This window comes from Pipra filicauda, unplaced genomic scaffold (assembly GCF_003945595.2).
Source record: "Pipra filicauda isolate LSUMZ 115617 unplaced genomic scaffold, ASM394559v2 scaffold103_size3290846_pilon, whole genome shotgun sequence".
In the NCBI taxonomy this organism is placed as follows: domain Eukaryota; kingdom Metazoa; phylum Chordata; class Aves; order Passeriformes; family Pipridae; genus Pipra; species Pipra filicauda.
In genome coordinates, this window is record NW_024103474.1 from 950022 (window position 1) to 976211 (window position 26190).

The 26190-nt window shown below is 37.7% G+C and overlaps 1 protein-coding gene across 5 annotated transcripts in view; it reads right to left on the bottom strand.

Annotated features, from left to right (window-relative positions):
• Nucleotides 1-211: 211 nt before the first annotated feature.
• Nucleotides 212-26190, bottom strand: part of CACNA1D (calcium voltage-gated channel subunit alpha1 D) — a 171480-nt gene continuing 145501 nt past the window's right edge. For 4 of the 5 annotated variants that reach the window (XM_039378756.1, XM_039378763.1, XM_027727999.2 and 1 more), the window contains 9 exons: nt 22009-22139; nt 13058-13174; nt 11171-11535; nt 10850-10876; nt 9847-9996; nt 8064-8233; nt 4379-4500; nt 3406-3726; nt 212-2414 (listed from right to left, as the gene is read on the bottom strand). In XM_039378756.1, coding sequence (XP_039234690.1) covers nt 2121-2414; nt 3406-3726; nt 4379-4500; nt 8064-8233; nt 9847-9996; nt 10850-10876; nt 11171-11535; nt 13058-13174; nt 22009-22139 — 1697 coding nt within the window. In that variant the 3' untranslated portion in view covers nt 212-2120. The remainder of the gene's footprint in view (nt 2415-3405; nt 3727-4378; nt 4501-8063; nt 8234-9846; nt 9997-10849; nt 10877-11170; nt 11536-13057; nt 13175-22008; nt 22140-26190) is intronic. The other variant, XM_039378761.1, reaches the window with a different exon arrangement.

The following is a 26190-nucleotide window of genomic DNA, read 5'->3' on the forward strand; positions in this document are numbered from 1 at the left end:
AGGGAAGTAATAATCCCTTTTTTTATATGATTACTATAGTTGCTTTTTTTCTTTCTGGTTAACAGTAACCATTCATAAAAGACATGCATGCTCTGATACTACAGACTGATACTATATTCCACACATTCCCTCCCATTCTTCAAACAATGCAAACAGAATTTAACCATTGGAGCTTCTTGGTGAAAAAAATATTAGTAAAAGGACACCCAAGTATAATAAAATTATTACACAGTTTTATTTTGAAGAACATTTTGCATTTGTTTTAATACAAAATGATGTAGGTCAAGAAATAATTTACAAACCTTTAAGTTCTTATCCTGGCATTTGAAATAAGAATGATTTCAGAGGAAGTCTGTAAGCTATTCATAGGAAACTGTCATTATGTACAAAATGCTTATTGACATGTTTTAAACATCACATTTGTAAAAATGTGAACTGGATTGCTATCTAGCATATGAACTACAGGTAAAACCTGATAAGATAACTTGTTAGAACAAGTCATTGTTATCCAGTGCTAACAAAATAGACAGTAGCTTTCAGTGTGTTTTAATTATCCTCCAAGGTCATTTCAGCCTCAAAGTCATTTCAGGGTTTTACTGCATTGTGAACAATATCGAAGCCCTCTCTTGATTGCATAAAAATAAATCTTTGAAATAGTACACACAGAACAACAGAAGGGTAGAGGCAATAAAATAGTATACTTTGTATATCAAGGTTTTTGGTTCTGTGTAGAATCATTTTATCATATTTCTTTTCTTTACGAGCAGACAACGTAGTACTGAAGTAAAGCATTTTCATTTCCCTGTGAAGTATTTTCTGCCCAAGATGCTTACTGTGTCAAATTAGGGTATGTAGGTATTACATTTAGTTAAAACTAATTGTCTCATGACCATATCTTGGCAGAACTTGCCAAGTTGTTAATTTTTTTTGCATGGGATTAATACAAAAATAAAATTACAGCTTATTTTTCAGTCAAAAAAGTTGAAATAACTTTAAATCTTTTACCTTTCCAAGTATAAGACTGTAAGTAGTCATTGGTGCATCCCTTATGCAGAGAGATTCTTTTGACTCAATTATTAAAAAAAAAAAATCTGTTCTGTTGCCAAGTTCAAACTTGACACTTTATCCCAAAAAGAGATTTACACTGAGAGGTGGCTCTATTTAAATATTTATGCTATAGATCTATATATTCCAAGTAAAAATACTTCTATCTAGAATTCTGTGGAGAGTTACAATAATTAGGGTCCATAAATATTGCTGCAGTTCAATTACGGTACAATAATTACAAAATATAGAACATCTCTTTACAAATACAAATCATTGTATATTACAATTAATTTACAATATTTTCTACTATATAATTTTTAGCAAACTATCTTATCTAATTCTACTATAACCTGGTTGCAAGTGCATTAGTAAGAATGCAATTATTCCAGTATATTTTGCCCTTAACGTGATAGTCATAAAACAGACTATCTGAATGATATTTTCCTATGTAAACTGATGTTACATATGACAGATTATTCTTTATATAACTTCTTTTTCCAAAGATCTCTAACAGGTAGAGCATGACAAACTGCATTTTAGAATAGCATTAAGAAAAGAAATCAGGAGGCAAGTTTGAAAACAATGTTAGAATGGATATGCAACGGGTAGCTGATATGGTATTGAGCACTGAGGTAATGACATTATTTGTTGTCATCACTCATCTCATGTTGCTGTTTCCTGCACAATTTTGTGCCAGACCTGTACAGACATTTTCACTGACAAAATCCTGCTCTACTATGAAGGACAGCAGCACAAGGTTGAAAGACAGGCAAGATATTACACCTCAGAATCCTGCTCTAGCCCTCAAAAAACTGATTGTCACAATCTGCTTGGTTTCAAAATAACCTTATTCCTACAGAGGAACTGAAGGCTCTGCGGGAGGAGACTTGACAAACTGCAGCTCTGATCACATTTCGGCAACCTGGAGATAATAAATTTATTAGTTATGGCTTCCTTGAGGTGTGACATCACTCGTACAAAACTTTGATTGGTTATTCACTCCAGCTAGTGCCTAGCATCTTTAAACTATGAGGCACTTTTTCTGTTATTAGAATCATTTCTCTTGCTAAATACTATAAACTTGTAATGCATATCATTTCATCAGCTAAGTCTTCTTCATATCGTCCCGTTTCCGGTTCTTCATCACTGTAGCCAGGACCAAAATCTTGAAGTTCATAATCTTGTCTGCTTAAAATTGGAAACATATCCCCATTGGTCCCATTGCTAATATTTCCATTGAGAAGATTACTTGCTGCGCTTTCCATCTCATCAATAGTCATGTCACATGCATCAGCAATCTCGTGTTTCGTAGCAGAAACAAATTTAGGGTCCTTTGCATACCTTCCTAGGCCTTCGGATATAAGTACCTGGCAGACGAAGGGGAGAGAGTGAGATACACAATGGAATCAGAGAAGAACAGACAGATCATAACAAAGTTTCTTGTTTGTGGAAAACACTAGAAACTCCATGCTGAACCACTACAGCAACCCCCAGCAAAACTGCCTGTGTAAAGAACAATTAAATCACCCCTTGAGGTATATGATAGTGCAACTGATTTTGCAGCACATCTGACACTTCTCTTTAGAAATTTGGTGGTAGTCTTTGATAAACGTGAATCATCAGGCTGGTACAGTTAATATAGCTCAGATGGTGCAATTAGAACAACTGCCTGAAATACAGATTTTTGCATGTTCTCAGTACTTTAGAGTTCATGGAAAAAAGATGCTGAATTCCCATGTGCTAAAACAAGTAACAAAATGTATTGTTTAGCTCATAGCAATGGAAAGGAAGTGATAGATAGAAGCAACAACAGTAATTATGATTCAGAAATGCTGTACACTCTTTATCTTCACATCTTTTTTAATATTAAAGGAAATTCCTAACATTCTTTAGTATACCTACAAATCAATCCTTGTACTTGTTATCCACCCCTCTGCATTTAGCACACTGATTCATAGAGCTCTTGATCTTTTATTCAGGTTATTGCAAAAACAGTGATATATTTCTACAGAAACAATGAAGAAAACAGGCATATGCATCATCTCTTCCTTATTGCCCTTGTGGAGGGATACTTCAGAACTGATCCTCATCTAGAAAACTTAGATTTCAAAACGCTGAAATATCTTCAGTTCTCGGATTACCACCTCACTGATGTTAAGATTTGGATTCAGCAGAAATCCTTTACTACACAGCTCAAAAAGTTCCACTCTTTACTTAAAGCCGGCTGATGGCTATGAAACTGAAAATACCACATTTTCAGAGAGCTATGGTGAACCAAATGATATGCTTCTTAAAGTCAACACAAAAACTGAACAGACAGACACTCCTGGCTACTTCAGAGGTCTCTGCAATACTCACCGCTTCTACCAGACTGTCTGCGCTCCTCTGCTTGTCACTGTGTTTATGCCTAAAGTCATTGGGGACAGTCAAATTGGCTGGTGTAAATGTCCGGTAGGAGATGTCAGGGTCATCCGTGTACCAAGAGCTCCTGTGCAGGGAAGGCAGGCTGCCATTCATGTGCTCTGTGGAATCAGCCCTGTCCACCTGGATCAGAGGGGTGTAATACGGAGTGCGGTCCCTGTTGGGAGGGGTGGCAGGTGGGGTAGCCCAGGAACGCGTTGAACGGCTTGGTGAGTGTTTATGAGCTTTGCTGGAATCCAGACCTGCAACAGCCATGACCTGGTAAGGGGAAGAATGTGAGAAGTTAATGATTTCAAATGCTCAGTCATACCCATTTCTCACTTCAGCATTTGGTTCAATTTTTCAGGCAGCAGTTTTGCAAAATTAACATTTTCTGATGTGTAGTGTAGAACAGCACTGAAACTGGTAAACTGACAGGATAAAGTGGTATTTTTTTCCATTTTATGCATATCACAAAATCTTTTTGCTTATACAATATATTCAAGGAAGCAAAGTATAGAAACATTCCTTCTGTCCTGCAGGGACAGGATAGGAAGCTGTCAGCATTATCCAAGCCAGGCACTGAGCCCCAGATGATGTGTATGTGGTACTTGCAAATTCTCACACAAATGGAGTAACCACATATGCAAAGGTTAATAAACAGCTGCTGTATCATGCGGTCCTGGTCAGAATTCTTTAGGGCATCCCCACTCTTTGTGGGTATTTCAAGAGTCAAAGGGACAAGCTGCTCATTCTCAGTGTTCTGTACAAGGTCAGTGTTCTACTAAAAGCCTACACTTGGCCTGGAAGTCACTCACAGCAAACACCACAATACACTTGTATGGTTTCAAACAACAGTGAAAGTCAGAAGTACAATATAGAAGCTGGAAAGATCTAATTTATTATTAGTTAAGTAAGAGTTTGTGTTTACCTGCTGTTGCATTAAATGAAGTGGTAAAGCAGTGCGATGGTGAAAATTAGGAGAGAGTGGTATCTCATCTTGGCTACTTTGTCGGCGGAGGCATTCGAAGTTAAAGGAAGATCTTCTGTGTGCTACAGGGAAACCATAATTCATTAGGAACATAAAATATTTTTGCTCAAAGTCTATTATTTCTAGAATTCCACTGTGAGTCAACTATTACACAAACAAAAACAGATCCCCCAGTCAGAAACAACTTGTGCTAACAGAAGCAAGCAGCAGGTTATAAGATTATAGATTCACCAAATGAGCAAAAGCAGTCTCAGGTAGAAATCATACAAGCAGCCCAACATAACAGAATTTGAGGCAGCTGTTTCACAGAACAAGCTTTTGTGATGAACCTGACTGGTTCAGACACCCAATTGCAGAGTTCTGCCATAAACTGCTGTGAGTTTCAAACTCTTGATTTCCCCATTGTTTCAAACTCTTGATTCTAATGAACCAGACTTCCCAAAGCAAATACCAAATGCTCAGTTCCTTGGAAGCCATGTGCAACATGAAAAGTCATATCCAAAGTTGACTCATGTTGTAAATTCCTACTATTTATTCTGTTACTCAGGACAATGACCAGCCCTGGTCTCAGCTGTCACATACACTGTAATTCATGTGAATGCTAAAAAGGAAAAGGTAGAAATCTGAATTGATGTGGAAATGTTTCAGCTGGTCTTGGTGAAAACCTGCAGAACACTGGGAAGTTTCAGTGTGAAGAAAGCCTGGATGCTGAACAGTAGCTGAAATCCAGATACATCCTCACAGCTGTAAGCATCTTAGTGGAAAACTGGAAAGAACCTGACTGTACCAAGAAATGATACAAAACTGTGCTTCTTGAAACTAATTGAAACTATTCTTGGTATCTTTTTTCCAACACCAAGAATTTTGTGAACAACAGAGTTAAGTGCCATAGATACTTAATGCTGGATACTAACAATCAAGGTTCTTTAAAAAGCTATTGGCCTAAAACAAGCACCTACAGGAGGTGATTCAGTCCACTTAATGCAAACTTTGTCTCTTTCCATTGTCTGTATGGTAAATTCAAATACAGGAATGTAAGCCTTAGCTCCTGATCCTAACATGCTAAATGTCCCAATAGCAAAACAAATAAAAAAACAATCCAAAAAGTCCCTTCATCCAAAACAAGACACTTCTTTGCATATGCTTCTCTGCAGAAAAGAGTCTGTAGGAACAACTTAATCATTTCTCAGTACACTTCTGGGAACTGCTCAAACACTTTGGTGGTGAGTTTGGTATAAAAACATCTCTAAAGCTTGATATGGAGCTCAATTCACTGCAGTTCTCAGCCAAGGCACTGTATGGTATGTCAACGTGGACTGAATCCAGATGCCAGCAGAAACTGTTTAGTGCAATACTGCAGATCCTTTTTTTCTTTTTTCTTTCTTTTTTTATGAGAGGACATAAAGCCCAAAAAAGCCCAAAGAGGCCATATCCTAGTTAAAAATAATAGGTTTGAGCTTCTTTTAAAATCTGCTCAGATACCAAGCCTCTAAAATTTCTCATCTGTGTTCCTGAATATTAAATAAATGGTTATGACAGGAGGCCTGACCATGCTCTTCTTATATTGGTGAGTCAAAGGACTTCCTATGGGACCCTTATGCAACTTAGATCAGAACTAGGTCCTCTTATCCTAGGATATCAAATACCTTCTTATCTAGTACATTTATCTTATCTCCTGTAGGAGAGATAAAAAGTGCAACTCCCTCTAAAGAAATGTCTGCCCAACACCATCATTAAAACCTTATCAGAAAAGTTAAATGAATGCCAAAGACTGCAGTTAGAGGAAGCCTTCAACCCTTCCCTCACAATACTTTCAAGGGCAGACCCAAGAAAATTTTTATAAGGTTGTTCTCTTGCATCTATTTCTTTGTCTTAAAATTCCTCTGCTATCATAAAATCTTGTTGGAAGATGTACAGGGGTCTCCTTTCACAGTCTCTCCTTTGTCTGAAGTCTTTTCCTTCTTCTACTGGAAGACAGCTACCAGCTTTCTGGACATTTCACTACTGTTCATCTGAGTTATTTACTCTCTATAGTACCAGCCTCATTCTTTTTGCTTTTTCCATCTGTGCCCCTTAAGGTCAGAATGCCAAGAAGCAAAGAGCATTACCAGTCTTTTCATAAGGAGCTGAGTGCCAAAACTGTGGATCCAACACTGACAGTATTACTGAAGAATGCTACCTTTATTATATGATAACATATTTTGCTGCTGCCCTTTACTACAGCTTTCTGTATCTTTGAACAGTCTGAGACTGTGCCTCAGATATAGAATGATCTCACCACACTTGTCTCTGAGACACTATTAGTTTTTAAATCTATACCTGCATTTCCTTTAAGGTGCCTGAAACGGGAAAGGACTGAAACTCATTTTCCCACTCACGGGGTCCTTGCAGTCATCCTTCCACGGATAACTGGACTGTGGCTCTGGCTCCTACCATCATCAGAATGGAAGACAACTCTCCACTTTAGAACAAATAAAATGTGGAGACTTCTAGAAACAATCCTGCATTGTCTTGCCTGGATGGCACTGGTTAGATGCATCACCCAGAGACACGTGACAGACCTGGCTGTGCAGCCCACACTGTGTAAGAGTGTCCATAGGGACACTACGGGGCTGCACAGACCTGAGTGTTGTTTCTCCTGCACCAACAAGAAAGAGCCCTAAAAAGAGGTTTCTTTTGCACTTTTGTACTTCCTCTCTATGAAGTGTCAGAGGTCAAAGACCAAAAGTCCAAGAGTTTTGAGTTTATGCCTAGTTTCAGCAGAGGATTAGCATTGCTGATCTCTGCAGCATGGCCTGGAACATACAAAGAGAGAAAGACAAGACAAGAAGCATGAGAGCTTGCAGAAATGCAGATAAAGCAATATTGTTCTTGAGATAAGGAGAAACCAAGGGAAAGATCTAAGGAAGAGAATAAATGAAAATTAAAGAAATAGGTTAACATATCTGTTGACAATGCTAACTCAATCTATAAACTGAAACATTTTCTCCCTCAGAAGAATATTAAGCATTGTTCCCGAGATGACAGAATAAAATACCAATGTGAATCTGAAATAAGATGCTTAGCTCAGCATAACACTTATTTTTCACAGCAACTTGTGAAGCATGTTAAAAAACTAAAGGCACTTCAAAAGTGAGGAAAGGAAAAGCCAAAACAAAGCTCACTCTAGGTTCTCTCTTCCCTGAAAATTATCCTAGAATCACTAGAGAGACTGGCACTGATCGACAGCAGTGTTGCACATCTGTAGGTGTGAGTAAAGGGCACATGGACTGAAACCCCCTGCTCAAAGTTTCAAAGCAAACTACTGCTGCATCCCACCTTGCTCTTTCTTCATTTATCAAACCAAGTTAAAACCAGTAATGACACTGGTTATTTTTATGTTATTGGATGAGTGAGGTAAGAAATACTAGAAAGGCTGACTTGTAAGCTACGATCCACAGATTCTCTGGCGAGTCTCTCAGGATGGACAAATATTTCTGCCAGACACAACACTGCACTGGCAAAAGCAATCAAGAAACGTCATGTTTGAAATCCAAGCTGAAAACAAGTCTTTTTAAACCGGAACATGTCTGAATGCATTTAAAGAATTCTACATTTGCAAACAAATTGTTCTTAATGCACTTACGTGGTGGTGTTGGAGGTAGCAGCCGTCTCCTAGGAGATCTTTTTGTATCATAGCAGATCTGTGAATCATCTTCCTCAAAAAAACCATGTGGGTGATGGTAACCTTTTGGTCTCTCAAAATCTGAGTCATGGCAGTGATATCTACAGTGGTAATCATATATATGCCTGCATCTAAAATAAAAGAAAGAAAATGTTATTTTAGTGAGTATCTGTAAATTGATCTATTAGTTTTCTTCTAGAAGATTTTCAAGTCTATTCTTTCTCCAGCAAGATAATTAAATACTATGTTATATAATTGCACCAGTCAATTTTAAAATCCAGTTTCTGTAGGATTTTGAGATAGTAGGCATACACCTTTGTACTAGTACCGTTACACAGTCAGTTCTCAGGTGAAATTTTTATCAAATTATATTTTCAATCAATTTCTTCTTACCAGTACAGGCTAAAATGTAAGACCTCAGTTGCACACTGCTTAAAAAATTAAAATAAATACTCTGTTCTACTGCTGCCATCCTCTCTTGTGAAGCCTGAGTAATGTGTGGGAGCACAGATACTCAGAGAACGGATTTAAGCCTTTTACAGTCTGGATACTTGTCATTTAAAATCACATCTTGGAAGGGTGTTATTTGACTCTATCATATAAAAAAAATTAGTGACCTGAGAATTCCACAAAATTTAGCTGTCATGCAAATCCTAGCTTTTATGCAAACCAGCAAGATGCAGATTAGGGTGCCAATCTTGCCAGAATTCAGATGGTGAAGACAGTCAGTATAGGAGGAGAAGAAGAATTAAGCACATCTGGCACTTGTGCATATGCACTTACGGATGTAAGACAAAATGGTAATAAATTCCTCTACTTCTGGGATGGACTTCAAAACAAAAAAAAATTATCAACGGAAGTAGAGGTTATTTTTGGTATTGAATTTATCCAGCAGAAGGGAAACACAGCTATTGTAAGGAAGAGAAATACATTCTTGTAAATGCATATGTCTTTTTACAACATAAGGAGAAGATGGATATTACAAAATTAAAAAATAAATCACAAGATATTTGAGGAAAAGGTGCATTTATTTTTCTTTTAAATAGAAAGTCCTTCAGTATTACCAAATACAGGTTCTGTTCCTTGACAGAAAACACTGGAACGATCTTATATTTTAAAAACTACTACCACAGGAATATCAGAACTTCCACCCAAAGTAGCACCCAAACACTGCCTGAACAACGGGAAGCCTGTTATTTACAGACAGGAATAGTCCCAGTGCAAAGTCAGGAGCTGCCCTGTTGCTGAAGCCATTGCTGCCTGAAGCCAACAGCACAGTGCTCAAATCAAATTTGGCAATGCTCAAAGCTGAACTAACTTGGGAGCCCGTCCTAAAGTTAGAAGAACTCTCTCCAGTCCATTTCCAAAGAAAGTATAGGAAATAAAACTGCAGAGAATAGCTTAAATTTAGTAAAATTAAATCAATGCCTTTTCTTCTTAAACCTGAAATTAAAATATTGAATGCAAAGATCATAGGAGTTAAATACACTACCAAGTTGATAATCAGTTCAAAGGAACTTTGTCCTTCCTTTGAATTTGGTACAGAAGTTTTGCTGGAGTCAGCACATGATGCCAAACACAAAAGATCTTTTGTACACTCTCTATTCCTACTTACTCATTTTACTTGCCAGCAGTTGTGGAATATTAACTTCATTAGAGAGTTTTCAGTGTGAGCGTGCTAAGGGAAGCCTCTACAACATCTAATTTATTGAAATATTTTTCCTAGTTTAAAATACATCCTCACCTGTTTCCTGACAACATACTGTCATCTTCATAATATTCTTCTCCACTGAAATATTCCTGCTCTCCCAAATAATGATCATCATTGCAATAGTCTTGGACTTCATGTTCTTCACGGCAAATAGTAGGTCGACGCCCATCACCAGTGTCAGATCTGTAAGTAGCAAACAAATACTTATTTTTTTCTATTTATATCAATTGTATATTTTTTATTTTACACACAGTTCTCTTAATGTGCTTCCAAAGGAAAAAGAATCATTAAGAACTCTCTAGTTCAGAAGGTGGTGTCACAGTAGTGCAGAGTAGTGCAGTTCAGAACATGAATAATGTATCTGTTTCTTAAAGATTATCTCCCTTTATTTCCTTATGATACAAACAGGGAAGGGGATGCTCAGGGAAGTCAAATACGTTTAAGACATTTTTGCAAAACACACAGTCATTTGAAGAAGCACAACCTCTCTTAAATGTCTGAAGATTGTGAAATGGCTCAAATATTAATGAGTTCTCAGTGAGGTCTTCCAAGAAAAATCTGAAATGGATATGCAACTCTAGACATTAAAACCAGCACTGGATGTCCATTTATGCACTTCAACTAAAAAAACAGATCCTGTTCTAAAAGATTGTCTTGGAAAACATTAAGGCATAAGATCAGGAAAGATTTTGGGTCCCCTGTAAATGGAACATTAACATTTATCAAAGCTAACACCAGTGATTTTCCAGTCTTTGCAAGTCAATTTTTAACAAGGGCCATCATCAGGTGTGATCCTTAACCCTGCTGAAAACTGCAGAGACCTGCCTGGACTTTTAAAAGGACTTGAACAACTTTGAACTTGACCAGAAGTTTATCCTTTTAGAACAGGCAGTGGAAAATTTGACTTAGAAATTGTCACTTAATTTATTAATCATATGCATTGTCATACAGTTAATTTAGAAAAGCAAAAGGAGAAAAAGGAAAGGAGAAAAATTACTTTTCCCCCTTCGATTATGTCAGAAAAATATCAACTCACCTAATATATGTTTCATAGTAGCGTGTTCTATCCAGGTAAGCCATGAAAATGAGAAAAGTATTTTAAAAACAAGTCATGAAGAGAAATTCTTTGGTAATTACAATGTCTGTGCTGTAACTGATAGCTTCCCTTTAAGGAAAACTGCTACTTTCAAACCTTATTAAAATTATCTATTTTCCATACATCGGAGTTAGATTTTAAATACATCTCATACATCATCAGGCAACAGAAATGAAGTGTCAAATTAATTTCACCTGGTATAAGTTTCTTATAGTGTATTCATAAATTTATTTAAAAGCAAACAGGAATTTGTGAGTTTACCTCCTACTGCTGGGCCGTCTACGTTTCTCGTGATCAGTTCTGGAGTGTGAACGGTAACTGTTCTCAGATCTGTGCTCACGATTTCCAAAACTTGCGTGTTTTCCATGATGTTTGGACACGTTGGCATTATTGAGATTGGCATTTGTTGAGTTTGGAACATGCTTTCCTACCGAGTTGTGATGATGATGATTGTGGTATACAGAGTTTCCTGCCTGATGATAGATATTTTTCTCAGTATCACTTGCAGGTGGAAATGAAGGCCGCTGAACATGTAAGGGACGGTGTGTGGTGTTGATCTGTTGAAATGAGTCTCGTCTGTCACTGCTAATATGGTTTATGTGGTTGCCAAAGAGGGCACCATTCCTCTGTTTCAGGAGAAGAGAAAGAAAAAATTATATCAGATACCTTAACAGAACATATTTTTGACAGCGACAACTTACTTTTTCTCTCCTACATGCATACAAAAGTAGCAATTCAAATAATCTGTGATTTTTCTTTCTAGTTTTATGATGCTTCGGATGGGATCTCCTGAAGTGACACAGACGTGATTGTGATAATGACATTATTGTATTTCCGAGTAAAATCGACATTACGCCGTGATCATTATTCTTTTCCATACAACTAAATGTGACACATCCAGCTTTCTCCACATTTCATTACACAGGAGAAACCTAGATTCCCATACATGAACATGCACCAACTTCCTCAGAAAGGGGCGTGTCTGCTTTGTTTTTGAGAACACTTTGGTGGAATTCTCTCCTGTTCTCCCAGAGCACCGGTTTGCAACAGGCGTCACTCAGACAGGATGGAGTGCCATGCAACAGCTTGCAAGCATAACTCAAGTAGGTAACATTCAGCTTCAGTGCTTCCATTCTTTCTTCTTGCAGAGGTACAAGAAAGAGTAGTTTACTCTTTACCAGCCCTGAGAGTGTAATGGATGGTGAAAGAGAGAATGAAGTGCTAAGTTATGACCATGACATGCAGCTCTCTTTTACACCTGACCCAGATAATGTAGCCTCCCTGTCTAGCCAGGTGTGGGTCTTGGATGACAGCAGTCTGTCTTGAAGCTCAATCTAGAGAAGACAGGAGGTAATGATGGTTGGCAGAGAAATGCATCTACTGATGGTAGCTGGGGCACCTGCCTCCAGTGCCACATCCTCCTTTTTTGCAAAGGACAGTAGCAAGCTATGGGGCTTCTGATATAATTCCTGCAGAAGCATGTTCTACATCTGCTTCTTCTGAAATGCTTGGGAAAAATTAAGTTTTCTTGCTGGTTGACAAATGGTTTGCAGATTGCTTCTGATTATAACACCAACCGTACGTGTTCACCATTAGGACTAAATAGTGTAGAAGAGGAAAATTAATCATTTTTATAATTGATTCTTATTGATATCCCTCACAAGAAACTAGAAATATAATTTATATTTATTTGTCCTCTATGTAATTCCAGGCATTCATTTTAAAAGATGTAGCTCTGTGTCTGTTGTGGTTTGGCTGCACAGAATTTCATTCTCTTCTTCCTATCTACCACTGCAGAAGTTAAGACAATTCCAGTTTACACCATGCCACTATCAAAATTTGAGATGGCAAGGTTCATACACTTTCTTAGGATTTGCCTAAGGAAAAATAAGAATTAATGAGAAAGAACTAGGGGCAGGAGAATCATCCTGCAGGAACTGCTTCCTAAATTTATGATGAAATGCAAGTGTCCTTGTAATACCATTTTTATAGATTTATACATAAAATATAGTTATTTATAAAATATTTATATTTTGCTGATTTGAGGGGTTTAGGTGTATATATATTATTTCATATTCAAGGATAAGCTCATTCTTTAATCTCATATTATACGATAAAACAATGCACGTGGTTGTGTTCTGACATTACTTTATAAACATCTTCCTCCTCCTCTGGATTGTTTTCCTCTGGTTCATCATCTTGCAAGTCACAGGATATAGCTCGGCGTATTTCAGGGCCAATATCATGAAGTGTCCTTAGTCCTGCCTAAATCAATGACAATATCATAATACATTAGGAATGCAAATTCTTTGTCGCTCTTTAATTTATTTTAAAGGACAGTTAGCAAGTTTTTGTATCCTGACATCCACACAGGATGAATCCTACCGTTAAGTTTCTTTACTGTTTAATAAAAGGCTTATATATTCCAGTACAACCCTGGTGAGGTGATCATGTCTTTATTATCACAGTGTAGACACTGACTAAAAGACCACTGATATTCATGGACCCTTACAGAAATAGGATTCATCTTATAATAAGGTATAAGTAATCAGCAAGAACTATAATAAAATGCATTTCAATGAGATGTGTATTAAATGTTTGCAGCCTGTGTCCACAAAGGAAACACAAGGAGATTTTTGCTACAGCAACAGCAATTTTAGCAGAGCTCAGATGGAAAAGAAAGCAGTGAAATAATTCCAGCTCATCTGCACTGCACTTTGATACACAGATACTTGATTTAAAATTTTAGTTTAGGGCAGAAGACCATTTAGCTACAGCAGCATGGACCTCAGTGTACACCAGTTCACAGTCCTCTCAAGTCTGCCACCACAAGCAACCCTCAGGAAAAGGGAAAATGCTGAGACTTGTCAAGGACAGACCTGCACATTAGAGAGGAAACAGACCTCACACCCATGCCAAGAATTCAGGGCTTCTGTACAGGCCTGCCTTGCATCAAAGAGGAGACATTTTTCCTGTTTTAACTCTGGTCCAAAGCAAGAAACACAGTCTTGTTCTTTGCGCCTCCTTTTTTTTTAATCTCGTCAGGTTCAGAAGAAATCAAAGATGTGTTGTTTAACTCTTTACTACCATTACACTTGCACTACTAAAAATCATGCACAGCACTTGGTCTAATATTTGATTATTATCTAAAAACCTGATTCTTTTTTTTGCATTTTTTGAAGGTTTTCCAGCCCATCAGAGCTATAGTTCTATGGCACAGCACTGCCATTGCATGTTACTCGCCCTGGGGTGGCATAAGGATGTGTAGAGAATTTTGTTTGTGTTTCAGAACTCCAGCTGGAGCTGAAGGACCTTGGAGGGCCCCAAACATGGCTTGGTCCCATTCCTGCTGTTCTCACGTACATTCCCATGAACATAGCACTGCATCACAGTCGGATTCCCACTCAAAACAGAAAAAGTTGGTTTGATGAGGAGCAAAAAGGCATTTATGCAGTGTGGGCAATCAGAACCTGGAAAGGGATGAACCAAAAACTTTTCATCCAACAGTGTAGATTTACCACAGGCTGCTCTGCAGTTTTCACTCATCCCAGTATTTCACCTCCTGAAAAAGGTGCCTGACTGATCACATTAGCTACATGTATTTGGTAATTAAATTTTCCTCCTCAGGGATGAACTTTGAGAGTTACACTATAATTGAACAAGGCTCTAAAAATCATTTACTAGCGAGTTAATATACAATACACATTTCATGAATACGTTGTGCTTTCTCCCACTTCTCACGCTACTTGCACAGTCAAAACCTTAGCAAGGTGGCTAATGGTTGTCATTTTGTAAGGTGCTAAAGAGAAATAAAATTAACATTCTAAGGTACAGATTTCCAAGTATAAGACCAAAGGCTTCTATTTATTTAGCAGAGGCAAAGGCACTATTTATTTAGCAGAGGATTGCTATTATTTTTGATCATTAGCAAGAATAGTCACTTGCATTTCACATTCTCTACCTGCTTACTTTATAGCAAAGGAAACTAAAAAGAACAAAAAACCTCAAAGCCACATTGACACTTTAACAGTAAAATAACCTTGTGAACAGAATACAATGCAAGAACTACTAAAATGAGGAAATAAGGGTGCAATAAAATAGCTGAATGGACTTAGGCTACAGCAGTGAACACAAGAGACACAGTAGTCAAGTCTTGTCCCCAGATTTATTCATCCTCACAGAGCCCATCTCCCAGTGCTGACACTGATTGCACTGCCCTACAACCACACAGAAGCTCTGTGCTCTCAAGTCCAACCCAATACTGCCCTGGAGCTGAGCCCTCCTGTGAACACAACACTCTCAGACAGCAGTGTTGTAAATTTTAACCCTGACAAAAACCACCAGCTCATATTCCTGTCTGCCAAATTGTGACTAAGTCCCACAAATATATGCCTAGGACCTGAGAAAAGCCATATTTGACAGCAACATATTGAATAATGATTTAATTTTGATTACATTTCCAACTGCCTTCTGGCTTACTTCTTAGTGAATTACCCCTCCTTTACTCAAGAGAAAGCAGGCAGCCTCTATCATCTCATCTCATCTCTGTCCAGTAATACTCATTTCCATGTAACAAACCTCTTGCAATGACACGTAGGTGTTCATGTTTATGTGCATTTACCCTATACCTTTCAGCAGATTTTGTTTTCATCACAGACATTGGAAGATGAAAGAGTCTATAACAGAACAGATAACACATGCCAGAAACATGTTTAGGCACCAATTCTATAGGGATAACATTGATCAAAACTGCATGATTGAACTATCCATGCTGTTCTGCCAGAGAACATTTGTACTTTCTCCTCAGGTTTTTCTATTTTGTTGTTTCTTTGAAGTAAAGGAAGAAAAGAGATTAATGTATTTGATTGCCTCTAATTCTATTCTAGAGATTTCACTAGAAGTTGGCAAAAGAAGTTAATTCTTGCTCAGACACATCCTCTCTCCAAAATTTAATTTTTAATGCCTTCCTTGCTTCATTTTTCCCTTGTAGGCTTGAGAAAGATGAGATGAACCAGTCCAGTGGTTATTTAGCAAACCAGTGACACACAGAGCGCTGAACAACATAATTACATGAGAAACCCAGGCATGCCTTTAATTAGGCTTTCCCATAAAGGCACAAGATGAGTTCAACTGAAGATGGTAATTCTGTGCAGCTGTGCTTCAGGAGGCACAACAGCACCTGCAGTGTCGTCAAGACGGCACAAGGCACTGAGACACCAGTGCTGGGTCCTAAACAGCATCTCAAGAGACAATGAATGATGCCCCTGTCTCCAACACACCATTGAGATGACATGTATGTGCTTTCACATGCTGCAAAAACAGAACTGCAGGAGTCCCTCGGGGAGAAAAAAATGTCATATGGCCAATAACTGTATCCCTGTATTGGTTGTTTAGAGAGAGAGACTCTCTAAGAGGCTTAAAAAGCACCTCACACCAAAACATCAGAACATTTTAAAGTTAAACATTTAAATATTTTGAAAAGACTTTATAAAAAATGCCAAATACATTTAAAATCAATTTTTCCATGTCTATGGTATGCATAAAACAGTTACACCATTTGAGATATATGTCTTATATTAAGAAATCTGTGTATAAGTCAAGAGTCATGCCAAAGTCATGACTTCTAGAAAAATGTTTAAATGCTTATAAATACTGGAACCACAAAAAGATTGTTTTCCCTGTACCTAAACTCAGTCTACAAGCATTGTGAGGTATGGTCCAACCTACGTACAGATGCAGTTTAAGCTTAGATTAAGAACTGCAAACACAATACCCTTATTTAAATAGTAAGAATCATTATCATCTAAACTATTTCCAGTCACATAATATACACAATGGTCCCTCTTCTGAGGCATCTTACAATGATATCAGGAAATGGAAAACACTGGTAAGCTTTGCTTATATGATGTATATTTATGTATATTGCTGTACAAACTCACTAGATCTGGAACAAGCACAGATATTTATTCTAAATCCTTAGGTCTTCAGAGCTTCAGAGTCCTGAAAGCCTATGACTCTAAAAATGTTCAAATAAACCATTACATTTGTAGATAATGAACACGTTTTTACTATCTGCTTATTTTATAGCAGAGAAAACTAAAAAGAACATAAAATCACAAAGCTACTCTGACAACACAAAAATAAACTGAGATTAGTACAAACAGAATACAACACAAGAACTACTAAAATAAGGAAACAGGCGTGCAGAGAAATAGCTGGATAGACCTACACTATAGCAGTGAACATAAGAGACATAGTAGTCGAGTCGTGATTCCCCAGAGCTGTTCATCCTCACAGAGCCCGGCTCCCAACACCGACTGTGCTGCTCCACAACTACACAAAAGCTCTGCTCTCAGTCTGCCTTCGAGCTAAGCCCTCCTGTGAACACCACATCAGCATGGGAGCACAATTCAATGGAACTGGAGCTACAGATTAACCCCTCAGCTGATGCCTACTAGAGGGTTGGGGTTTTTTCCTTTTTCTATTAATGTTTCCTGTGGGGTTAATATCAGTTATAACATCTGCAGAGGGGAAAAAAGCATAATTAATTTAATCTGAAACATGATCCCAAAAATCGAGTTCAGCTCACTAAATCAGTGCTTTTGTGTAGGAGGCAGGGGAAATATCTTTTAACTTTTATTTGTGTGTATTAACAAAATGTGTTACTTGTAAATAAATGTGAAAAACAGATGCAAATGTTACTTACACTGTAAGTACAGTAAGTATAGTAAGTAAGTATATACAGTAAGTACAGAAAATACAGTAAGTATTTTCCTAGGAAAAATAGTGTAGAATTAATTCATTGCCCCTAAGTACTAGATGAAAGTAATTAAAATTCTTCATGCTTCACTTAACATTTATTTTACTAGCAACGTGACTACTGTTTGGCTCAATACAAATTTCCATCATTACACAAAGACATCTCTTTCTGACCCAGAAAATATATTTGTTCTCACTGGATAAGTATCAGTCAGTAGCATAAGAAAGGCACCTTTTTTCTCGTGACCTAGGAGCATGTATAACATCACAAAAATGGCAGTAGATATCTAACATAAACTGGTCATCTGTCATTTCAGAGCCACTTGTTTTCTTCTCTTCATAAGAGGTGAAAACCTTGGGTCTGCAAAAGACAGCCAGTGGAGTTCCCAGAGATATTGTTATTGCAGTTCTGAAGATGTTTTTGGTGCCAATATGCAAGTTTAGAGAAAATGCTGTTGGTTATAATTTGAAGTGTCCTTTTCTGAGTGAGGAGGAATTTGAAACTTCACAGCAAAAAGATTTTCTTGACTTAATAGTTGGAGCAGATAATCATTCCCCTGAGACCCACTTCACTTTCTGGGCTGCCTCCTCCTCTCTGACATGTACCCAAACAGCAGCTGTGTTGGGCTAACAGCAAATGCTACATCCTTGAGGAAAACCTCAGCTCTACCGAATAAAAATCACGCCAAATGAAGCTATTGTGGGGTAAGAAGGGGAATTCCTGCCTGCTGCATGCTCTGGTATTCACAAAGCAAATCTAGTTTTGCAGGGAGCTCTGTGCTATTTTTCTGACTCAACTCAATGCCTGTAAGTCATTCCAGAGATAGCAGCATGAGAAGTAAATGTTTTAAACAGTTTTAGAAAAAAGCAAGGCATCCAACTGCTTATCCTAGATTATAACTAAAGGATTAGTTTAAAAAAAAAAAAAGTAAGTGTAACTCTCTTGGAAGAACAGTGCCTTAGGCCATTTGACAGTAACAGGATTTCTCTTCAGTATCTTCAAAAGTACTAAATGAAACTATTGTGAAAAATGAAACAAACCAACCTTCAAAAACCCAACAAAACACTACTGAGAACACGAGGAATAAAGGAAGGCAAAGAAGCGATCTGCATTAAAAAAATTCTATTGGATTCTCATGAAACAGGGAAAACTGCAAGATACATTAATTTCTTGACTAACAGTTGTCCTGAGAACTAAAAGACACGGGATTTTGTTCCAAGGAGCATGTGCCTTCTCTCTCACAGGGGTTGTTTACTCTCTGAAGTCAGGAAAAGTGTAACAACTGTAAGAATCAGCAGGATTATAAAACTGTGACTCATCTCCTACTTCATTCAACGGTTAGGAAGGGACTGTAAAGCCTGATAGCAGGTTGTTTTCTCCCTTTCTCACAGGACAAAGGAGATAAGGAAAGCCAGGCTAGATAATGCTGGCACTGCATGGTTTATTAGATCCTTAGGAACCATGGTCTTCACTAATTAACTAGGTCAACTACCCCAAGAGAAAGTCACAGGTATCAGCAAAAGTACAAGAGCATTTATTGCTCATATGGCTTCAGACACAAATTGGAACAGGTGACACTGCCTTTTATCTGCTGATCTGCTTAAGGATTTTGCAGCCTGACAACTGGTCTGCAATAGAGAGAAGACGTAATCAAGAATACGAAAATACAGTTGGTCTTGTTCTTTACAAATAGAAGAATCAGATGGCTGGAAAGCCTTTTCTTATTAGCCCGATAAAAGTACTTTCCTCATGTTATTTAAAGCTTTAAGCAAACAATTCCTGGTATAGAAAGGTTCTTAATGATAGAGAAATTTCAAAATTATAGAGAATTTCAAAAAATTACAGACAGACATAGCCCAGCTTCTGCTGGACTTTCTCAAGTCCAGAAAGCAGAGGCTGTTTGCAGTGGTACTATCACAACTCCAGATACTATGAAATCTTAACTAGTTTATAGAAAGTAAATAAAAGCTGCTGCTGCAGTAACATGCCTGACCTGACTACAGGAAGTTTCTAATTTCAAAAAGAAAGTTCTCAAAACAACAAAAAAAGGTGTAAACAGACAAAAATGCCTGTACAGTTGAGAAGTAAGTTAGATGGTATACCCATAAATTATGATGTCAAAAAATAGTTGTTAACACCACAGGTTTTTGAAAACACTTATAACCACCTGAGCTTTGGACAAAGCAAGTCTGGAACAAAGAGGCCAAAACCAGAAACATGTTCCATTTTTATACATTATAGAACCACAAGAATCCTCTGTGACCATTTATACCAACCTCTCTACCCCACAGGACTGTTCTCAAGGGCTTTGATCCGAAGAAATTAAATTCTTGTTGAAGCAGAACATCTCTTTTAGAAAGATATCCAGGTCTGTTTTAAAGCTGTATCCTCATATATAAATAATTATTCTAACAAATGTGACAATTTGACTTTGAATTTGACTTGCTGCAGCTTCCAGTATGGAGTCATATTATTCCTTTCAAAAACCTGTAGGACTGGGCTACTTCCCAATTATAGATTTCAGGTTTCTTTGAAATGGCATTTTCACTTCTGTTAGGTAAATCAAGTTGAGTTACTACTGATTTGTTAGAAAGGCAAAAGTAGAATATGGGAAAAAAGAAAGGAAGAACCTTCCCATCTACTGGCCTGTCTCATTTTATTCCCACAGGAGCATTATTTTAATCAGAAAAAAAAAAATGTGCCATGCCTCAAATCCCATAAGCCTTTGTAGATTCCTAGCAGAGATTCATGGCCATTTTTTTACCTGTTTTGAATTGAAAAAATAGTAGTCTAAAGATGAAAGAAGAGTTCATTCTTTCCAGTTGCATCTTGCCCTCTACTTTTGTCATTGAACAGGAAGCACAATCCAGTAACAAACAACAGAGCACACTCACATTTGAAAACTCAGTGTTTGTTTCTATGTTTTTATGTGTGAAACTTCAAAAACACAAGTGGGAACCTGTAATACCGTGACTTAAAACTAACTTTGAGCTCCTTATGTTCCAATGCTTCTGCAATAGAGAAGTCTGCAAAGGCCTTCCTAAAAATCCAATGTCTTTCATTTCCCTCTCAATTGTTTCCAGTCTTTTTATCACTTCTATTCCCAATAATTTTCTCATCTTTCCTACTACGCAAATATGGTTCATACATTTCCTGGCAAGCCATTTGCTCCCAAATCAACAGCCAGAATTGTGATGAACCTTTCCCTGCTTGCTGCATCTCTTATGCTTGTGGTGACTTGTGACACAATGTGTGTCAGAGCTGCCAGCAGAGGCATTTTTAGGACATAGGAATGAAACAAATTACTCACTTCACACAGCAAAGATTGTTCTGCTAAACTGAAGTATAAACCAACAGGATTTTTTAACAAAGAAAACAGTAGCTAAATCAGGTTAACACATTTCTCCTCTTTTAGAAAGGAATTTTCATAACATATTCATAAATTTTGGCATCAGAGTAAAAAATTATCAGAAACATTAAAGCATTTATAGTTTGTAGCAAACTACTCAGCATTAACTGAAATTCACAAAGTCCCAATCCAATAAAAAATGGTGCAGTGTATGATGTCTGGAATTATTTGAGAACAGCCTTCCATTTGCCTGTTTCAAAATTCATAATAGAAAGGGTACCACTGGACAGAAGTTTTCACAATTTGCCCTTTAGATCACGTGTACTCTATGGACTGCTTGCTGCAGGCCTGCTGACAGACAGATCTATTGTCCTGGTTTCCATTTGATAGCTTGTTTTAAGAGACAGACAGAAGCGTGTGACATTAATGCAGTATGTTAATATTACTTCCTGGGAAAGAAACTGATGAATGTGGAATTCGGAATTTGCAAATAAAAAACAGGAAGGTTTTTCACCAGTAGTCAAAAGTGGAAAAGGAAAGGAACAATGAGAATTAAGAAACGATAAAACTGTATAAAACCCTCTTTACTGTGAGGTCATGCATATTAGGAAGTTCCCTGAGAACTGGCTTGTGCCATTGTAGGAACACAAAATATTGAACAGTTAAAGCATAACGAACATAAATGATAGATCAGAACTTTATTTATCCAGTTCTGTACCAGCAACTTTAGACTGCAATGTATCAACAAGACTTGCTAAGAGATTTTATAACCCTTGCTACTGTTGGAGTAATCCACAGAGAATAACTTTTTGCACTTACCTTGTTATAACAGAATAGCAGGATTACGTTTTACTTTTCTGATGAATAAGGGCCAAAAGTGTCCCAGCTAAATAAAATCCTGGCAGCATTGCACAATCATCAATATTCATCTACCTGCTATTTCAAGTAAGGTCACAAAATGGTTAGTTAAAAAAGTAAAAACAGAATCACCTGCAGAGCAATCGTGGTATTCTTCGCAGGATATTTCCCCACCAGTCCTTGTTCTTTGCGTTTCTTGAATTTCCTAAAGTAGTCCTGTATCAGGAAGGTGGCATAGAACTTCCCCACGGTTACCTCATCATCTAAATGAACAGACCAGACAGATCTCTCCCAAGTCAGCATATTTATCAATAGCCTGTACACTCATATCTGATTTGGGGGGGAAAATGTGATGGGTGCAATAGGTGCTGCACTTTCAGCTTACAGCAATGGACCCTGTAACTCATTTAAAAGCAATGTTTTAGCAAGCAGTTTTGGCTCAGTCAGTTAAGTGAACTCATCCTTAATAAAGAAGAAAATACAATACCAAGTCTCATGTCCTTCTAAGTAAGTTTCTAACATAACCATAAACATATTTGTATATGCAGTGAAGCTGAAGTACTGGCTTTAGTTACTTGGAATAAATAGATTAAATACAAGCTACTATGACATACATACATTGATGTTCATAAGAGTGACTGTAAAAAAAAGGTTCTGCCTACATGTCTTTTTTTTTTGTCACGGCTGAACCAAATTTGCTTAGTCAGTGTATCGGTGTAGCATTGTTCTGATTGCTCAAGGACTTGGACACCTTTACAGCCTGCTTCGCTCTGCAGATTTTTTTTTATTGGTGTCATGCCCTCACTGCAATACCTGAGCATCTCCCAGTTTGAATTTTGTATCCCAGATGCTCATGTTACACTTCTGCTATTTTATTGTCAGATAAGACAAGATAGGTTCTTGTCTCGGATGAAATCCCACAGAAGTTACAATTTCATGGGGTTTTTATATGTTTAAGATGTGGTCTTTAACCACCTTCTACACAGGTAATATTAATAGTAAATACAAAACAACATGGCTCTCTCCCACATTACGTGTTGTGTGAGCTCTGCAATGCTGGTAGAAAGGAAAATAACTTCCATCAGTTAATTTAGTACAATTCAAATGACAGGCAAACAGCCAGGACAATAAAAGTAAGCATGTTTAAAGAGTCACTGCTGTGAACAAAATCCAAATTTCAAAGTTTCCAAAGTTCAAAGGCAGGTGGCAGTGTCCTTGTGAGGACACCCAGTCGCCTGCTCACAGCATGTTAAGAATGCCTGTGCCTGTTTTATGAGTCCAGTGAAGCATTCAGCGAGGCAGGTTTCATCTCCCAGTAATGCTTGCCAGAAAACTAGGAACAGTTTTCCATTCAAAAACATTGCTTTTGTTGTCACACATTTTTTTCCTCTCTAGAGTTATCTGACATGAAGTTGGCTATTTCCCCTCCTGCTGTGCTGTCCAGTCTCCCAGTGGTTTTCAATATCCTGAAATGGCCATTTGCAATAGTGTTTCTGGCTGGCTGCTGCCATACCTAAAGGAGGGCTGGTGTGGTCTAAGCATCCAGGTTCTCTCTGCTGTCAGGGATCATCCTGATGGGGAGTAAGTTCCTGTCATTCCAGCTGCCCTTGCTGGGACAGACAGGTGTTTATCCCATCTCAGGCTCTTGGTTATTCTGTACATTCATGCCTTGGCTGAACATGAAAATCTAACATGCCCAGGCACATTTTAACACACCCCTGCTAGAAAGTTTTAATGTCATTTGCTTTCTCCATATTTTAACTCTCTAACAGAGTTTTAGAACAGACCTGAGTTTGTTTTTTGTTCTGTGAGGTTTTTACATGAGCATGTTCTGTTAAACAAGCTTTTCCTCTTGCCCCCATCAAGCAAATGCTCTAATCAGGTGCTATACATTAACATTTGATTAAAACAGAATGCTGTTGTATCTTTGTTTTATCAACAGTATGTGCCAATGTATCTCACTAATGACAGTATTTCTAACACTATTTTTACCTGTAATGACTGTTTGTTCTTAATTTAAATTTAATTGACTTTCTTCTTCTAGTGACTTGCTTTCACATAAAAAAAGGATGGGGAATCCAATCCATGGACTGTTTAAACTCATTTTTGCCTCTGTGATAAAATTTATCTCAAAACGAAACCTCTACCATTCAAAATCAGCTCCTCTCATTATAACATCTGAAATGGGCTGTATGCATGGGATAAAGTAGGACAGGCTTTAACTTCAGTGAAAACACCTGGAATGTCTTCTCGCAGCAGTTTATTTGTCTTTAAATGTATTGAAGCAAAAATAATTATAATTGCTTCAAAAGATATTGGTTGGGAGACCAGTCTGTTGCAGGAAATAGCATATTAAAGAGCCTGCTCTGCCCAAGTGACAACTCCTCAAAGGTCTGAGGCCCCCCAGTTCCTGCTAGGAAAGGGGGAACTACCAGGAAACAGCAGGAACTCCATAGCCCACAAGAAAAGCTCACCAGAGCTACAGATTCAGCCTCAGCAGCAAAAAGCTTTTTAATTGACTCCACAAATCTAATTTCTAAACTTTTTGTGAATGTTTCCTTTGATGTTCACCTGTAATCTCCTTTTGCAGCTCTTCGGGGACTAACGGTGCTTTGTATTAGATCTCTTACACAGCATCTACTCTGAACCTGCCTGCCTTAGTTTAGCTGAACCCACTGACTTACAATGTAGCCTTGGTCAAACTCCCCAGATAAGGCTTCCCCCCCATCCTTTATTCTATTTTATTTCAAGTATTTGAACAGAACTGTTGAGGAAGTGAACTAGCAAATGGCTCCTAGAAGGAACAAGCACATAGAAGTGACAGACTCGATATAACACACTATGGGTTGCACTCAGAGCATGTCTCAAACCAGGCTATGACGCTGCACGACTACTGAGTGTACCTGAGATGACAATACCTGTGAAATATCAGTATGCAGAAATGCAGGGCCCTTACTGATCACTCTGGACATGCACCAACTTCTTATAAGCATATCAGACGAATGCCCTACCAGTTTGCTGAATTGGGCATGTCAAAGTCTGCATGTACCACCAAGATACACGTGTATTTCCCAGGCACAGTCAGTTGTACTGCAGACACGGGCACACAGGGACGGACACCTGGCCAAGGGTGACTTTGTTTTTGGAGTAACACACATAAAGCCAGATATAGACAGGTATAGGGAGGCAGCTAAGCATAACTGACCACAGAATAGACACATGGCTAATTACAATTAGTGACAGCAAAAGGAATCATTTCAGTGGGAAGCTTTTGGAAGAGGGTAAAAAGTATTAGGCAGGGTTCAACGGGCTTTCAAGTGGAGACTGGGGAGTTCAGAGAATACAGGTGAATCTTCAGTGAGTTGTATTTCTCTTACTCTCTAGTCTCATTCATACATCAGACATTTGACTGACATTCTATGTTTTTGCAAAGCAGTTTCACTTTTCTGTACTAAAAATGCGTTGCTAACTATTAACAGTCTAATTAAGTCATAGTAATAAGTTATTTAATCAGTAACAAGAATTAACTGTCTATTTCTAGTGCATCTATTCATAATCCAAGGGAAAAAAATGCAATACTGATTATTTTCATTCTGCTCTGCAAATAAGTGTTCTGGAGGCACAGTCATGAGCACACAAATGACCTACCATCCAGTAATACCAGCAAAAGCAGTACTGGAGAAAAATGTTATAAACTAGACCTCTCAATACTTTTAAGTGCAAGTGATTCTAGCATATTGAATTTGGATGCTTTGTTGATTTATATTGAAAAGAATTTCGTGTCTCCTAGCAGGTGGCTATTATCAGCTGTCACTGGTGTTAATTCATACACAATTTTCCACTGAATATTAAACATCAAAACTAATTTCTACTGTACACTAAGCTATTTTACACTCCTATGGCATATGAATGTAAAATAGCTGTATTCCTCTTTTTTTTCTAGGTGGTTTAAAATATTTTCAATTTTCAGGTAAATCATAACAAGGTCCACAGAGGAACAAACCAAACTGAAATCGAAAATTAATAAAGCTGCAGGACTTCTTAACATGTTCTTATTTCTACTGGGTTGCAGAAGCCATACTGTTTCCTATCAATTGAGCAGATCCATTTTTCAGCCTTCTAGCTACACTGAACAGCTACATTTGCAGAATATTAGCAATGAATTTTAGTATAGCTGAAAATAAATATACAGCTTATATTCAGCAATGAAATGAAGCTGAAGTTAACAGTGAATTACTATGTAAGATTAGTTCTAGGAATGTAATCTGTACAGGTTCTTTGTCAGATTGATTTAGGCAGGCAGAGCTCGCTATT